Raw genomic sequence first — 17,680 nt, 5'->3', positions numbered from 1 at the left:
TTTCTGTTGTTTCTGTCCAATTTTCTCTCGTTGCTCTATTGACGTTATTATTATTTTTAGTTATCTGTTACATTGATTGGGAAGTAGCTGATTTCTTGAAGCTGTTTTAATACTGTTATTATTTATACCTAAATTCAAATTCTATTATGTCATGTGGCCAACTTATTGCTCGAAGGAAAATACTCTAGCTGTGATAAGTTCGTTAAGCTTTATGGCTATGTAGGTACTTATTAGTTCTTTATTCTAACCCGCCCATCTTCTTTTCTCCATTTCAGGGTGATGATGGAGGAGCAGGTCCATCAGATGGTGAGAAGCCTTTTTATTTCCCAGCTTTTACCTTTGTGACCGTCACTCAGACGAATACTTTATGGTTAAAACCCTTGTTTTACTACTGAAATTCAATGAAGTTAAGAGGTTCATTGGCCAGCTAAGTGGAGTTCATTCTCACTTTCTTCTCATTTAAAGCTCATGTAACAAATTTGTCATGCCACAAGGATTTTGAAAATGAAATTTGGAAGGAAATTGAGCTCCCGTTTGGCTGAAAACTGATGCGACTCGAGTCCATTCTGGGTTGTCAAAATAAACAAAAATGGCTCAAAGCTAAATTATTTGCTTCATTTGAGTTCCTAATCAGCCAGAATATACTCCTGAGAGTTTGAATTCAGAAACCTTTAGATTCAGCGTCATCTGTACTTGTGTTTGTGTAGATGCTCAACGTGCGGCTGCCCACAATCGCATGGCCTCAACCAGCCTGATCCATGAGACAGACCTGGTGGTGTCCATCAACGACCTGGACAACCTTTTCAACTCTGATGAGGACGATCTGCCGGTGAGTGGAGACCTTGGTTCACAGTGCAACGGCTATCTCAGTGCAGAGTGTGGTCTTGCTCGTGTGTGTACGTGTTTTATCTGGCATTTGTGTGCTTGAGCAGTGTCTCCTCTCTGCCCTCCATCCGCTGACAACACTCACTTTCAACTGCTATTAATCTTAAAAGATGTCGTTTGTGTTCCTGACTTGCTGCTCCAACAGATGTGAGAGATATAACGGGAGTGAATTTAGAGCTTTTTATTTAACTAACTGATACTTGAAAGTAACAGACAGGTGCTAAAACGTCTCATTTTCCTTCCTACAGCCTGGCTCCAGACGACCAGTGAACGGAACAGATGAGAAATTCGGCAGCAAGGAACCAAAGCCATCCACTTTGGACCCTGTATCTTGCATTAGTATGTATCTCTCCATCTGTCTCTACTGATGTCACTTCTGCTATGTTATCCCTGAGTTCCATGCGTCCACAACGGTGGATTTATTACAAGTGTTGGTCTAAAATCAGATCCATCCTGCCCGTAAACCTATTGAGAGTTAAGAATGGTACTCTTCAGATTTGCCAGAATCCCCTTTAGTTTCAAAGATAGAGCTTCACTTGCTCACAGGTTCAGTGAAGCAAATTGGCATTATATTCCTTAATCCGCTCATTATAATGAAAGTTGTTACTGTTCAAGCACAGCTGATGCTCACACTTGGCTTTGCCACCTAGTGGTGAACAACATGTTTGTAATGGACTTGACAGTTCATCATTGTTTGGCTCTTCATCAATCAGCTACTGTGGACTTGTCTCCTGTGCTGCTCCACTGCACGCTCCATGTGCTTTCGGCCATCTTTCTTTAAAGTTACACAGTATGTTTGATTTGAACCAGAAAATGTTATTTGGTGTGTTTGTTTAAAGCTCAGGACAATAACCCCAGATTTATTAGTTATGTCTGGATAACTTTCCAATAATCACTAATAAAGGAATTTAAGGGCACTGCATGTTTTACCATAAAACAAATTCATATCATATCAAAGGTAACTCACTGTCTTAGTCCCTTTCCTTTCCCTTAAAGAGTGTGTATCCCCCTAAATGCATCTTGCAGTTACAACATGGTTTGACAGCAACGGCTCGACATCAGCTGCAGCATCTCTGCATTTAGCCCCTTCAACAGGAACCTTGTCATTCGAGTGTAGGCTTTTTCTGTGTAGATGAAAGTGTATAAAAGGGAGCTCGTGCTTTTTTATCTACCTTTCAAGTTTGCGACGGCAAAACTCCAGCAGCGCCGATGATTCTGTAAACGGACTCATAAACACGTGAAGGAAAGGGGAAACCTCTGGGGGAAAATGCCAAGATAACTGTGATTAACAATGTAAACGTTTGATCAGTCCTGGCTCAGATGCTTGTTAGACTTTCATCTAATCATCTAATTATTTTTTTCTTCATATTTCTATGTAGCTGATTAGAAGTGCAGTGTGCTTGTCATGTCCTGTTATGTAGGCAGAACAGTACGCCATACACCAGCAAGCGACTTGTGGAGTACCTCTGAAAGCGTAAAATGACACATCTTGCATTGAGTCATCCACATGATTCACAAAGTTTTTATCATTCAGCATATGAGTAGTACAAATATGGTTTCTCCTGATGTCAACAATTTGAAATATGAAGGTATGATGAGAATAACAGTGCTGGGAGATTTTGGACTCTGATAGCCTCTCGGTCTTCTCTTCCTCCAGGTTCAGCAGACTTACACCAGATGTTTCCCACGCCTCCCTCCCTGGAGCAGCACATCATGGGCTACTCCCCCATGAACATGTGCAGCAAGGAGTACGGCAGCATGGAGGCCAACACAGGCATGACCATGCTGGACGGCACCTCAAGTCTAGGAGGACACTTCAAGATTGAGGTGGAGGAGAGCTTCTGCAGTCCCAAACCAACTGAAATCAAGGTGGGTCTGGACTCAGTAAATCCTGGTTATTTATAGCAACACAAACCAACAAGACTGACATTATTCTAAAGGTGTCAGACTGAAATACAAAAGAATAAAATAAATAATAAGATAAGAAATACAAAATTTACTGCCAGACGCAATAAATGTCAGTGACTGATGAGCTCATTTTGAAGCAGCTGGGTGGACAAAGGGTCCGAGACTGCCCTGCAGATAAGGAATCCACTCTTTGGTCTCCATCACAACAAATATCTGCTCAGCTCAAGTGCACGTGAATAAGACTTCTTAATTCTAAAAGAAATGTGCTCCGGGGCTTTGGAGAAACATATTTATTCTTGGTTTCACTGTCTCTTACAGTTGAGGGAAAATAATTACCTCCTTTTATCTCATCTCATTTAGCTAAATCTATTAAGAAATCTGTGAAAAAGAGACGCTTCTCGCTTCTTACTCTATCAGAATTATAAGTTTTCTTCAGCCTTAAAGTGATATACTAATAATAGTTTGTGCATGCAAGCAAAAATAGTTACGAGGTGAGAACCTATATGTGCTATTTGTCGGTTGTAAATAATGTGTTCTCTCATTAGCTTGCAAACTAGAGTCTTGATTAATGTTGTGTACTTTTTATTTATTTATTCATGAGGTTACTCTTCTACATGGCTCCTAGTTTCATTTCTTGAACTGATTTTTCTACAAGGATCTATAAATTTCATGTCTTATTTTGTGTCCATCCTCTAGGACTATTCTTTTGTGTACAAGCCAGAGTTGTGTCAGGCGTTTGTAGGCTGCTCCATGTTTGCCCCTCTGAAGATGTTGCCCAGCCAGTGTCTCCCACCTATCAAAGTACCAGAGGACTGCATCTATCGATCAAGCTGGACCATGGGCAGGGAGATGCTCAACCCTGTGCCTGTAATGAGCTTCCTCAACAAAGACGGGTATGATGCTTTTGATGCAATTTATTTCAGGATGATTGTATGTCTGTTTTCAAATATTCTTTTTAATTTCTGATGGTGATTCAGGCAGCTGGTTGTAGAGGGATTCAAATTTAGACTTGCGGAGGACATGCCAAGTCCATGCCAGGTCGTGTCTGTTCTGTGTGCCAGGAGGTAGAAACTCTGTCCTGTTTCTGTCCACACACCAACTGTTCTCTCTCTGGACTCCACCGTAGCAGGCAGCTCAATTTCCCATGCATGGCTGCCTCAGGCGGAGCAGGGAAATGAGTGTAAAATGCCCTCTTGGTTGAAGATGAGGATTATCACTGGAGTGATGAGATAGGTCCCCCACAGCGGATCCATGCCACCTTGCTGCTCGTAGCAGCTTGGAGTCTTTAGTGTATCTGTCGCTGCTCCTCTTAAATACACAGCTACAGCTCCGCTACTTACAGTTTCTTATCAGCATATGTAAAAATCTGGTTTTATTGCCCCCCTGTTCTGCATACTCCTCTTTCACATTAAAACGCATCATTTTTCATTCATTTCAACCTAATCGACCTTATTTCGTACGTTTAAAATCAGTGCATTTTATAAAATGCTCAATAAACAATGCAGCTTTACTTTGAAATGCCTGAGCTGGAGTTGGTTAATGATTCTTGCATTAATATTTACCCGAGCTTTTTGCAGCTGCGGGTTTTTACTCCTGCTTAATGATTGAGATTAATTTTATAGCATGATTTCTTATTTTAGCATACTGAAGCATGACAGGAAATGCAGAGGGAAAAGGTAACAGTTTTGATACCTAATATGTGGAAACATGCTATTTATTTATTTCTAAGACCTAAGTTACCTTTAAAACGAGCATATAAGCTTGATGTGGGTGTGGAAAACTCTTCTTCTGACCTGGATAGAAATGTCCAATGTTTTTTTCTTTTTATAGTTGGTTATTTTTAATAAATCGGGACATCAGATACCGTAAAAACATTCTCGATTTGTATCGGGCTCTAAAAGGAGAAATGTCACGTTCGCTCTAAAAGGGAATTGCACAGACGTATGTTGCACCTATTGTGGGCTGTGCAGGATGGGACAGAAGTCTACACGGTGTCCCAAAGACCCTAAAATGTAGTGTCTGTGCCGCCTTGGGATCTTAATCCCGTGGTAAATGTGCTGTGGCTGAGCGAGACTTGTTCTGGGACTTCCTTCTAATGGGCCTGTGCCAGGAGTTGTTTCCCCTCACACAGCGAGGGACACGATGTGCTCACCCACCCTCCCCCTCTTGCTGGCTCTCCTACTCTCCCATGCACACTCTCTCTCCCTACCTCCTCACGGTTGCTTGCCAGCCCAAAAATAGCCCTTACCTCAGAGAGACGCTTGTTGAAATGTTTATTGAATGTCTTCCCCTGTGCTTCATCTTTTAGCTACCCGTTTGTCTCGGTCTCTGTCTCTCTTCTGCATTCTTCTTCTCTCATGTGTAAACATGGGCGCAGTCCAAGCCCACTCCGCATTCCTTTTGTAGTAAATGTCCTCTTGCCCTTATTACTTGAAACGTCTTCACAAATTCACCTAGGCAGCTGGAAAATAGTTTATCTAAAGCAGGGGTGTCAAACTCAAATACACAGCGGGCCAGCTTTCATATTTATTGAAAAAATTTCTACAATTGAGGAAGTTTTCCTTCTCTTCAGATATAAGATGAACCTTTTCATATGGAAACAAACTTGAGTTTTGGTTAAACATCGAATCTGGAACAAGCAAAGCTTAACAGACATGAAATCAAATGTCAAATAAAAGACACAGGTGTCACATTCATGTCTTAGATAAAATTTGGGAAAAAATCTTGTCTCTTTCTGTTTGTAGAGCTGATATTCTGCTTCCCACCTGTCTCGAAAGCTCCTGTTTTCCTCCTTTCGTTTGGCCATTTTTGGGAGGGGTGACCCCATGCGACGTAGCATGAGGTCGCTAATGAATGTCAACAGAGGAGAGGGCGCTTGTGAGTCCTGACCAAACCATCAGCAGAGCATTCTGGGATTTGTAGTATTAGCAGCGGCGGGCCAGCTCTAGTAGACATTAGGTATTATCTCGCGGGCCAAATATAACTGCACTGCAGGCCAGTTTTGGCCCACGGGCCTGAGTTTGACATCCATCTATCTAAAGCAATGCTCTGAATGTTTCTGTTCCTGGGAACCTGAGAAAAATGTTATGCTGGGCATGTTCTTTGTACAAAACTGGATGTGTCATACAGTACAAGGACTTGTCCAGTACATGGGATGAGATTTTTATCTGGAAATAGTTTTGACCCGTCACAGGAATCCTCCTCACACAGAAAAGTACTGCTGTGTTCCCACTGTCAGACATACTTTAGTACCTTCCATTCATTTCTGATTCCTGTTCTTTTTATCTGTTTTCCCTCAGTAACATCCCCAGTGTGGGCAGCACCATGGATCAGGACTACAGCCAGACCTACACCCCCCAAACCCACACTCCCTTTATGTCAAACAGTGCTCCACCAAGTAACAGTGGCGCTGGAATCCTGCCCTCACCTGCCACCCCACGTTTTTCAGCCCCCACCCCACGAACACCTCGCACCCCACGCACACCCCGTGGCCCCTCAAGTGTCCAGGGCTCGCTCAAGTATGAGAACTCTGATCTGTACTCGCCAGCATCCACCCCATCCACCTGCCGACCACTAAACTCAGTGGAGCCAGCCACGGTACCCTCCATCCCCGAAGCCCACAGCCTCTACGTCACACTCATCCTCTCAGAATCGGTCATGAACCTCTTTAAGGACTGCAACTTCGACAGCTGCTGCATCTGCGTCTGTAACATGAACATCAAAGGGGTTGATGTAGGCGTGTACCTGAGCGACCCTGTCGGCGAGGCCCAGGAGATCTGCAGCTGCGGCTTCAGCGCCGTGGTCAACCGGCGGTATGGAAATGGCTCGGGCCTCTTCCTGGAGGACGAGCTGGACATCATTGGCCGCGGCTCAGACGTCAGCAGGGAGGCAGAAAAGCGCTTTGAGGAGCTGCGGCTGTCTTCGTTAGAGAAAACTGGGGTGGGAAGAGGAGACCGTGTCCCGGATGAGCTGATTCTGCTCATGCAGGATCAGTGCACCAACCCTTTTTCACCCATTTCTGTCTTGGAGCATGATATCGTGACACAGGGGCCAAGCGGGACCCCTGTACCCCCCTGTGTAAGAGTAGAGGAGAGAGACTTCCACAGCGACTGCTACATGGCCCTGGAGCATGGCAGGCAGTTCATGGACAACATGTCCGGCGGCAAGGTGGACGAAGCACTGGTGAAGAGCACCTGCCTGCACCACTGGGCCAAACAAAATGGTGAGAAGTCTAAAAACAATTGTAGGCTACATTCAGGACAGCATTAGTATTTTTAGATAGATTTTGGCATTTTTGTTTTTTCAGCTCACATGTAAAAATTCACTTACATGGAAACGATTTAGCTAAATGATTTCAAAAAGGAATTTTACACAATGAATGTTTTTAAATTCCAATTTTCTGCCCTTTGAGATATTATCAGTGGTTAAGACCCATAACAAGCACGTTAGTAGCAAGAATCTCTTCAGATATGCACCCACAAAACAATTTCAGCAATTATACCTTGGATAAAGCGTTCACCCAGAGTGGTTTCTGCTCGTGTTTTGATGCGCTTCTCCTTTCCACTTTCGCTCCTCAGCGGTGGACGTGAGTGCACTGTGCTCTCAGGATGTGCTGCGGGTGCTGATGTCACTCCAGCCCGTACTCCAGGACGCAATCCAGAAGAAGAGGACGGTACGGTCGTGGGGTGTTCAGGGTCCCCTCACCTGGCAGCAGTTTCACAAGATGGCTGGGCGTGGATCTTATGGTAAAGCTCTACATATACAGAATTTAATTCAGACTGCCAACAATAGGATTCCTGGAAAAACTTTCTAAAATGAAAAGGATGTGACGCTTTTTACTGTCGTCTTTGATGTTTGTGTTCATGATATTTGGTCTGTCTCTAGGGGTAAGATGTTGTCAGATTAGTAGCAATGTGCTCCCTCTGGTGTTGTCCAGATGTCACATCTGGTGGGATGGACTGTCAGATGTTTAATTTTACTTGCTCACGATTATTGTCCTGTTTCTCTCCCCTTTCTACCACAATTGGTTTCCCCATTACTCCCAAAGGCACAGATGAGTCTCCAGAGCCTCTGCCCATACCCACCTTCCTTGTGGGTTATGAGTATGACTTTGTGGTGCTGTCTCCATTTGGTCTGCCCTACTGGGAGAAACTGCTGCTGGATCCTTTTGGCTCTCAGAGGGACGTTGGCTACCTAGTGGTTTGTCCTGACAACGAGGCCCTGCTTACCGGTGCCAAGAGCTTCTTCCGGGATCTCACCGCTGTCTACGAGGTAGAGAAAGCACAGTGCAAATCTTTCAGTGTTAGTCCTATCAAATATAATGCAGGTTTGGCAGTTAATGTCTTAAATATTAAGTTTCTGTAACTTTTTTTTCCCAGTCATGCACTCTCTTTAACTCTTTGCCTGTGTTTCTGCAGTCTTGTCGACTTGGACAGCACCGACCAATTTCGAGAGGCTACCCTGATGGCATCGTCCTTGTTGGTGGCAGCGGAGCCAAGAACCTTGTGGATCAGCCTGTCAGCGACTGGTTCCTCAAGGCTGCCAGCAGCAACAACGACGCCTTCGCTAAGCTCAAGCTCTATGCACAAGTGTGCCGCCACAACCTCGGTATGTGTCGTGTACAGTCACATTTGTTGCTCTTCACCAGCCACCCTTGTTATTCTGCACGGCCCCTGGTTCGTCTGGTGCTCGGCGCGTTTCAGTCAGCTCATTCTTACTCAATTTCCACCTTCAACACCTCTTGGTTTATTTGCTATAATAAAGCCTTATTTAAAAAGGCAAGCCAGAGAACCTTGACTGCTTGAAAAGAGCAATGCTTTGAAATGCCAAAGAAGTGAGATCAGCATAGGAGAACGTTGAAATGGAGTGAACTGAGTTTTTTTTTTTTTAAATGCCTCTGCACCAGGGACAGCAGTAGCTACAGGCATTATGTTTTCTAATTATCTCTCCCATTTCTGTGAATATTATATCCCAGGTACACCTGGAGGGAATTTCTTCAATTTTGGCAAAAACATTCATTTGAATTGAAGGATTAGCAGATTAGAACTTGGTAGTTAAAGGTAACTGACCTCAGACAAATTTTGCCAAAGCATTCATGGGTTTAATGAGTAAATTTATCACAGATTTGGGTAGAATTATGATTCTTTTTCAGGAAATACACATTAACGATGCTTTCCTTCACTACATATGCAGTATTATAAGAGTAAATTGCATCATGACTTTTTTCAATGCTCATTTCACATTATTGACAAAATTCCAATGGTGGGTTTCTGTTTTTTTTCCACTTTAGCTCCTTACCTCGCATCGCAGCCATTAGACAGTTCCCTCCTCACACAACCCAGTCCTCCTCCCTTATCCAACCAGTTATCATCCACACAGTCCAGCTCCACCTCCAGCACCGGCAGCCAGCAGGGCCCCTCCCTTCCCAACAACAACAGCAGCAGTGGCAGTGGGCCTGGGAACAACTCTACATCATCTAACAGCCTTGGGACATCTTCAGGACAGGCTGGCAGCACAATACCGTCTGCCAAGCCCAACTCTTTTCCTCCCTTTGGAAGCATGAGCAGCCAGAGCTCTCAGAGTGGACAGCTGGGACAGCAGGCCGGTACCCAGAATTCTGGCACCTCAGGGGACAACTCCAGCAGCCAGCCCCAGGGGCCCACAGAACCTCCTGAGAGGTACTGCAGAACAAAAAAATCCCCTGCACCAAAGGGAGGGGGGGGGAGCTAATATTTGGTCAATATTTAAGAACATTTTCTAGGAAGTTAAGCATTTGTATTTTTTCCAGTCGTCTTGAAGTTTTTAAAGTCTGTTAACAAAACTAAGAACTGAACTTAGTACATTGAGAATAGTTTTTTGCACATTTTCTCTAAAGACTCGGCTTTTCTTTTCCACAGCACTTTGGAACGAGAAAAGGTTGGCGTGCCCACAGACGGGGAGTCCCACGCTGTGACGTATCCACCTGCCATCGTTGTTTACATTGTGGACCCCTTTAGCTATGAGGAGACTGACGGAGGCTCAGGGCCAGTGCCAGCCCACTCCAACATGTGGACACCGGGTTTACTGCGCTGTTACCTCGAGATGCTTCAGTTCCTGCCCCCACACATTCGCAATTCTATATCTGTACAGGTAGGAAGACTTAAACATTGTATTTATTTCTCATTTATTTTATATATATATACTAGATTTTCCAGGAGCTTCTTCAGCTTGTCTTGCTTTTGTAGCTTTTCATATTAGCAAATATGCATCAGCTGTTTCGTGCAGCTGAACCAAACCTCTCCATATGCAAGACCTGTGAAAACCTTTTCCACACTGATATATAGATAGAGATATTAGTCACACTGCTCCAGATCACTCTCCCTTTTGTTTCCTTCTCAGTTTGGCTTGAAAGTCATTTTCATCACAAATCTATTTGTAAAAGTTCACGACCTCCCCGGCGGCAGTGATTGAAAATGCAGTGATTCAACTGAAAAAATGATGTTTAATTGGGTTATAATTTGAGTCGTCAGAGTTTGTTGGACAGTCTTGATTCATACTTGGTTGCATCTCATTACACTGCAGAGATTAGTTTTGAGTATAGTTATTTTGTGGGTGTATGCAAAGTTTTCCACATTTTAAAGTTACACAACAGAAAAGTATAAGAAAAAAGTTTGCATCTGTATTACTGATGTCAACTTTCCCCTTTTTTTTCCTTTTTTTTTTTTAAGTATAAATACTTTAATTGAAGAGGAATAGTTAGAGAGATGATATAATTTCATGACCCCTATCTTGAAAACTTGTTTTTCTTTTTTTCTATTTTTGAAAACCTCAGATTGTCCCGTGCCAGTACCTGCTCCAGCCAGTACGAGGTGAAGACCGTCATATCTATGCCCAGCACCTCAAATCTCTAGCGTTCTCTGTCTTCACTCAGTGCAGACGGCCATTGCCCACATCCACCAACGTCAAATCCCTGACTGGCTTTGGCCCAGGCTTGGCCATTGACACCTCACTGAAGTGCCCAGAGGTAGATGCAACTTGTACTCAGGCTGTGACCTTAACACCCTTAATTGCTTTGTCATGATTTATCTGCACAGTAGTGACAGTTGTTTGTACTTCAGCTCTTAGCATTAGCACTTTAGCGTCTTCAGTACTCTGATGGATTGGTAAGCAAAGAGGTGCTTGACACCATGCCCCAGCAGCAGCCTTTTACTTGCTTACAGCTTTTCAAGAAGACATGAACCTGACCCAGCCTCTTGCCCTGGCTTTATTCAGTCTGCCACTGGAGAGAAAGAGTTAGTTTTTAGAGCTAACTATCATCAGTTAGTCTTTTTTTTTCTTTCCCTTCTGTTTCTGAAACAGGACCAAAATAACCTTTGTTTCTCTACAGGTTACTTTCCTTTATCTGCTTGGCAAGCTTCATGATACCATAATGGGATCTTGGCTCTCGGTTTAGGCAAACAGACACCTTAGATCAAGACCTGATTAAGTCGACTTCCTTTCAAGCAGCAAGCTCTACTTTTAACAGACTAACCTTGAACAGCGATTTTAGTATACCTTTGAATAAAGATGCAACGAAAGAAAGAGTCAAAGACATATTTTGCATTTAAAGATGTTGAAAAGAGAGCAAAAATTCATATTTTAAGAACAGATTTCAAGTATCTCTTAAAGTTCAACAGCCAGTTAAACTTGGATCCTTCTGTTTCTTCTTTTCTGTGGGTTGAGCATTTAATCTGAGTCTTTTGTTCCCTCTCATGTGCAGAGGCCGGATTGTCCGCGTCTGTATACACCTCCGTTCATCCTCGCGCCGGTAAAAGACAAGCAGACAGAGCTGGGGGAGACATTTGGGGAGGCGTCGCAGAAATACAACGTGCTTTTTGTAGGATACTGTTTATCCCACGACCAGCGATGGCTTCTGGCCACATGCACTGACCTTTATGGGGAACTCCTGGAGACCTGCATCATCAACATAGATGTGCCCAACAGGTAGGACTGTAATCACAGCTACATTTAATCCCCTCCATCTCCACAGCTTTTATTTCCATCAGTGTACATCACTGGCCACTAGACACTGTTAAAATTATTCTTGTGTAGAAGATTTAATGGGATATCTTTGCGTTCAACAGGGCGCGGAGGAAAAAGGGGTCGGTTCGGCGGCTCGGTCTGCAGAAGCTGTGGGATTGGTGTTTAGGATTGGTTCAGATGACATCAGTTCCATGGAGAGTGGTGATTGGCCGATTGGGGAGGATAGGGCACGGAGAGCTAAAAGGTAATTGTACACTGTCATGGTACATTTTAATATCCAAAACAACGGAGTATTCATGCAATTTCGTACCATGTCAACCCCGACTCTTCTCTCTTGATGTCCCAGACTGGAGTATTCTGCTGAGCAGGAGAAACCTCCAGTCACTCAGTCGGCGGCTGAAGGACATGTGTCGAATGTGCGGGATCTCGGCCTCAGACACTCCCAGCATCCTCAGTGTTTGCTTGGTCGCCATGGAGCCGCAGGGATCCTTTATCATCATGCCAGGTACAAAATGAGTATATTTTGAATATTATAGATCCACTTATATCTGTTACTTTACATCACTGGACATTACTCAACTCAGAAAGGCAGCACTGGTGTGTGTGTGTGCGCGTGTGTTTGTGTGTGTGTGTGTGTGTGTGGTATGATGGATGGCAACCACATATCACAATGCATGTCCCCTTCTTGTCCAGAGCAGATTGATGGCAGGGGAGATTGTGTACCTTACGCTCATAAAGCACTACCTCTCAGATGCCCATTGATCTCAATGCAGTGTGATGGAGAGGCAAATCAATGGGTTTATCTTTGAGAACTAGTGGTGGATTGTCAGAGCATCATACCAGGATTGTGTTGAGACACGATAGGCTAAGGGCATCTCCTGTCTGAAAACCTCTCAAGCTGAGAGAGATTATCAAGGCTGTTAGCCTCAGAAGACTGTGACTAAGGGGGTTGGCACTAAATGGAATGAAATGGAAATGAATGTTTTTCTTTCATTACGTAGCTATGAAACTATTTTGAACGCATTTTAAACCTTCCACTATGAGTTCAGCTTTAATCAAATCCATTAATTAACTTTGTTTTAGTTGAGGATTTTACAGGTATGCATAACTGTGTTGCAATGAAACAGGGTATTTGCTCAGTTTAACACTTTTTAATGATTGTGAGGCGATTGATTCTCTTTTATCGCACTGATCATTCACTCTTCCTCTTTCCTCTCAGACTCTGTGTCGACAGGCTCTGTGTTTGGCCGGAGCACCACCCTGAACATGCAGACGTCGCAGCTCAGCACCCCGCAGGACACGTCCTGCACCCACATCCTGGTTTTTCCCACCTCCGCCTTAGTCCAATTCCCGAGCTCCAATTACACCAACATCGACACCAACATCGACATTCTCAATGCCACCACTGGTGAGTGGTGCTCTCTCCTCCTCCTTTCAGGCAGTCCTAGAGATTCGCCCTGTGTTTAGAATTCATCGCAGCTCCTCTCATTTGTAGGACCTCAAACAAATTACTACTTTCTTTTCCTTCTGCACAGTTTGCAAATCCCATCTGTTTGCTTCTGTAGTCTATTAGAGTGTGTGTGGTAGTTTTGTGTGTGCGTGCATATTAAATGCATCCACAGCTCTCTTAAGAGTCCTCAGCCTATTTCTTTGTTGCCTTAAATGAAAGCATGTTTTCTTTCAATGAAAGTTGTACCATACAAGCTCTTGCCAATAAAGTGGACATCATGCACTGTATGCACATGCACACATTTGAAAGGGAGGGAAACATTTTAGGAACTAAAACAAAAGCTGCACACTTAAAGACTTATTCTCTTGTTTGCCCCAGATGGGTCTGATGGTATCGGTATCATTGACCTGCTGGACCAGGAGAATGAGTTAGTGGACCCAGACATCATCAACATCTCACCCAACACTTCACCAGTGCACTCCCCCGGCTCTCATTACAGAGGCGACGGCAGTAAGGTGAGACAGCGCGCACGCACTCGGGCGTCCATCAACAGATTTGAAGTGCAGCATGTGATACGGTGCATTCTGACATGGTAATGTTGGGTTTCCTCTTTGCAGGGCCAGAGCACAGACAGGATGGAGTCTCATGAAGAGGTTCCCAACCTCCTGCAACAGCCTCTGGCTCTTGGCTACTTTGTCTCCACGGCGAAGGCCGGCCCTCTACCCGACTGGTTCTGGTCAGCCTGTCCGCAGGCTCAGAATCAGTGTCCACTTTTCCTCAAGGTATAACCCTCAGCTACTCAAGTATTTGTAGGATACAGGGCTGTCTTTACACACACATACTCACTTTTTGGAAACAATGAAGATAGAAATTTGACAACTCAACCAGACCAATTACACTTGATACTTTTTTCTTTGAGTGAGCTTTTCCCAAACCTGTCAATGAAACCAGAACGCATACGTTGACATTCTTTGTTATGAAGAAATATTTTAAATCTTTATGACAGGCTGTCATATCCTGTGCAGTTCCTTCAGATGAAATTGCAATATTTGGCTTTCAGGACAAGGAGTACTTGACATGACCACACCTCAGATGTTCATATTATACAATTGTGTATGATTAGAACAACAACAACACATGAAATATTTCGCAGTGTTATAATTTGTTTAGTAAAAAGTTTTTCCCTCACTAATTGTACAGTTCAGCTAAGTAAAACCTTCCAGCTTCCATAAGAGTGTAAGTGGCAGCCAGGTGCAGCTAATCAAATGAACCTGATTAATCAGCAGGTGTGAGCATCTCTACAAAAGCAGAATTTATGGCAGTTTGCTCGTCTGGAGCGTTCAGGTGTGGAGCCTGGAGGAAAGACATCAGCAGTGATCTTCGTAAAGCAGTTGCTGCTTTCAGGCCATTACTAAACTATTTGGAGTCCATCATTATACAGCGAGAAAGATGATTCACAAGTGGAAAACATTCAAGACAGCTGTCAGTGTTCCCAGAAGTGGACGTCCCAGCAAGTTCACCCCAAGGTCAGACCGTGCAATGCTCAGAGAAACTGTAGAAAACCCAAGAGCTACATCTCAGTCTCTGCAGGCCTCAGTTAGCATGTTAAAGGTTAAAGTTGATGACGGTACAATTAGAAAAAGGTTGCAGGAAAAAGCTTCTTTCTAAAAAGAACATGGCAGCACAGCTTAGGTTTGCAAAGTTACATCTGAACAAACCACAAAAAACTGTAACAATGTCCTTTTAGCACATCTGGAAAAACGCAGCATATCAGCACAAACTGATCAAATGCAGTGGTGGCGGGCTGATGATGCCACAGGACCTGGACACCTCGAGTCCACCATGAACTCCTCTGTATACCAAAGTATTCTATAGTCTAATGTGAGGTCAGCTGTCTGACAGCTAAAGCTTGGCTGGAACTGGGTCATCAACAGGACAATGATCCCAAACACAGCAGCAGGTCTACAGCAGAATGTCTGAAAAAGACAAGAATCAAATCCAGACATTAAACTTACTGAAATGCCGTGACCTTAAAAGAGCTGTGCATAAAAAAGAATCCCCAAACCTCAATTATCTCAAACAACATTGTAAGGAAGAGTCGACCAAAATTCCTCCCAGATGTGAAAGACGTATCTTCATAGAGCAAATGATGATTTCAAGTTATTGCCATTAAAGTTGGTTTTACAAGCTCTTAATCATGGGTTTTTTTTCTGTCTACTTCTGCATTTGATTTATTTTTTATTAGACAAACAATGACATGGTGCAATAAGTCACGAGTTGTTGTTCATCTCGGGTTGTTTTCTATCTCATTTTAAAGCCTAATTTTATGTGTCTGCACCTCAGCAAGTGCAATAGAACCTTTGTGTGAAATTCTGTTGCTTCGAGCGGTTGTTGCAGGGTCGCTGCTGCTATTATATTGATGTTAAAAGATGTGTAATTATTTTAATGAGATTGAATAAACAGGTTAACGGCTTCGGTTGAATGCCTCTGACACCCCCCTCCCTCTGTGATTCCCCCCCTTCTCAGGCCTCTTTGCACCTCCATGTGTCTTCAGTGCAATCCGATGAACTACTGCATAGCAAACACTCCCACCCCCTCGACTCCAATCAGACCTCAGATGTACTCAGGTAAACAACACCACATCTTCCTCAAGTCTAAAGAGCAAATTACTGTGACCGTCCTCCTCACTGCCAAGAGGCTGAGCTTTGCATTTGTGGGCTTAATTCCAGACCCAGGTGGTCTTTGTGAGCAGATCATTAGCTTGTCAGTCTGTTAAATACTGTACATTAAAGAGGGTTTGTTTTGTGTGTGTGTGTGTGTGTGTGTGTGTGTGTGTGTGTATCTGAACAGATTCGTGCTGGAGCAGTACAATGCCCTCTCCTGGCTAACCTGCGACCCGGCTACACAGGACCGACGATCGTGTCTGCCCATTCACTTTGTGGTGCTCAACCAGATGTACAACTTTATCTTGAACATATTATAACCAACAGCCTGTTACAGGAGGGACGTAGGGGAAACATTTCAGAGCAAAGCGACTGTTCTAAACGAGGTTTAATCATTGAGAAGAGAACACCAGAGTACAGAGCTGGATCCTGTACCAAGATGGGGATTGGATGGGCGTGTGAAGCCTTTCCGGTCCCATCACCTTGTGGCTGTTACTGGTTGACACAGTCCTGTCCCTGTGCTTTAAAGACATTCACATAGCATCAAGGGAATAAGAAGAAGAAGAAGAAGAAGAAGGAAGGAGGTGTAATTAATGAACGTGAGAGAATGACAGATTGATTGTCATGGTATGTGGCATGACAGCAGAGTCACTGGCCAGTCTGTATTGGAGAGTATATATCTGTAAAGTTATTGGAAGAAAAGGGACATATTTGATCAAGGAAAAAAAAACTCAAGAATGGATCTTTGGTTTTAAGACATGAAATTCCTTTTTACCGCTTTGGATGAAATAGTATCCAAATGAAATGCCTGCATCTATCTTATTTATTGTAAGTTTTTAAATGTATAATTTGTCTTATTTCTTAACTTCTTTTTATATATAAAAATGGAGAAGGTTTATATCACCTTCCTGCTTTAAAGCAATTGGTCTAAGATATGTTAATCGTCTTAATTAATAAAAACAACCAGGAAAAAGCCCATAAAAACTAAATGAAAGTCCCAGTAGGTTGCTTTTAGAGTATTATTTTTTGTAATGGAGACAGAATATTTGTATTGTCACATTGTACAGAAGAATTAGAGAGGAGAATTATGTTCCATGCCTTTGAGCATGAAGGACTTACAGCAAAGCTGTAGCTACAGAGAACTTGTACAGCAATGAACTTCACTGTGTTCAAATAAAGAGGTACATTGTTGTATATAGTATTTTATACTACACATTTAGACACAAAAACCAAACGGCAATATATATAAATAATTATATATGAGGGCCATGCCAGCAGTTGGTGGTGTGGCTTCTGTTTTAGGAATAAAGTGCGTCAACTTATTTCCCTGTGCTTGTGTTCATTGCTTTGAGGGGGGGGGGGGTTATAATGTGCAACTGGACGAGGACGCCAACGGAGTGGAAGGAGCTGTTCGCATCTCTTGAAGTAGCTGACCTCAGGTTTGTTCTTCTGTTTCTTTTTTATATATATATATAAAGAGAAAGAAAATGAGCTGGAGTAAGAGATGGCAGACAATACTGCATCTCTCCTCACTAAGATGGGCTGAGGTCTGGCTCTTCTGGCGCCACTTCTTATTGGTTACTAGTGCATTTGGACCAATCCTAGTTTACTTCAGTGTGAAGTTAAATGTGTGGCGTACATGAACATTAACCAGCTATATATGGCTGCCTGTTAGATATGCAGTGTTTGCTGTCTGGATTTCTCCTCCTTGGAGAAAAACTACTTTTACTAGTGGAAATCCAGTGACACTGCTCTTTATTTTTATTTCATATTT

General features: G+C 43.3%; 1 protein-coding gene across 2 annotated transcripts in view; it reads left to right on the top strand.

Moving 5' to 3' along the window:
* Positions 1-17,228, top strand: part of med13a (mediator complex subunit 13a) — a 63,352-nt gene extending 46,124 nt beyond the window's left edge. For both annotated transcript variants that reach the window (XM_072375495.1, XM_072375496.1), the window contains 20 exons: positions 276-306; positions 708-829; positions 1,134-1,224; positions 2,543-2,754; positions 3,490-3,686; positions 6,093-7,015; positions 7,371-7,538; positions 7,841-8,064; positions 8,211-8,400; positions 9,083-9,470; positions 9,690-9,921; positions 10,604-10,795; positions 11,531-11,754; positions 11,895-12,037; positions 12,140-12,298; positions 13,013-13,201; positions 13,622-13,758; positions 13,861-14,025; positions 15,770-15,870; positions 16,094-17,228. In XM_072375495.1, coding sequence (XP_072231596.1) covers positions 276-306; positions 708-829; positions 1,134-1,224; positions 2,543-2,754; positions 3,490-3,686; positions 6,093-7,015; positions 7,371-7,538; positions 7,841-8,064; positions 8,211-8,400; positions 9,083-9,470; positions 9,690-9,921; positions 10,604-10,795; positions 11,531-11,754; positions 11,895-12,037; positions 12,140-12,298; positions 13,013-13,201; positions 13,622-13,758; positions 13,861-14,025; positions 15,770-15,870; positions 16,094-16,226 — 4,221 coding nt within the window. In that variant the 3' untranslated portion in view covers positions 16,227-17,228. The remainder of the gene's footprint in view (positions 1-275; positions 307-707; positions 830-1,133; positions 1,225-2,542; positions 2,755-3,489; positions 3,687-6,092; positions 7,016-7,370; positions 7,539-7,840; positions 8,065-8,210; positions 8,401-9,082; positions 9,471-9,689; positions 9,922-10,603; positions 10,796-11,530; positions 11,755-11,894; positions 12,038-12,139; positions 12,299-13,012; positions 13,202-13,621; positions 13,759-13,860; positions 14,026-15,769; positions 15,871-16,093) is intronic.
* Positions 17,229-17,680: the final 452 nt, after the last annotated feature.

The sequence above is a fragment of the Leuresthes tenuis genome, unplaced genomic scaffold (assembly GCF_036924035.1).
Source record: "Leuresthes tenuis unplaced genomic scaffold, fLeuTen1.0.hap1 SCAF_21, whole genome shotgun sequence".
Taxonomy (NCBI): domain Eukaryota; kingdom Metazoa; phylum Chordata; class Actinopteri; order Atheriniformes; family Atherinopsidae; genus Leuresthes; species Leuresthes tenuis.
Note: the sequence above shows the minus strand (reverse complement) of the source record. Positions and strands in the feature narration are given on the sequence as shown.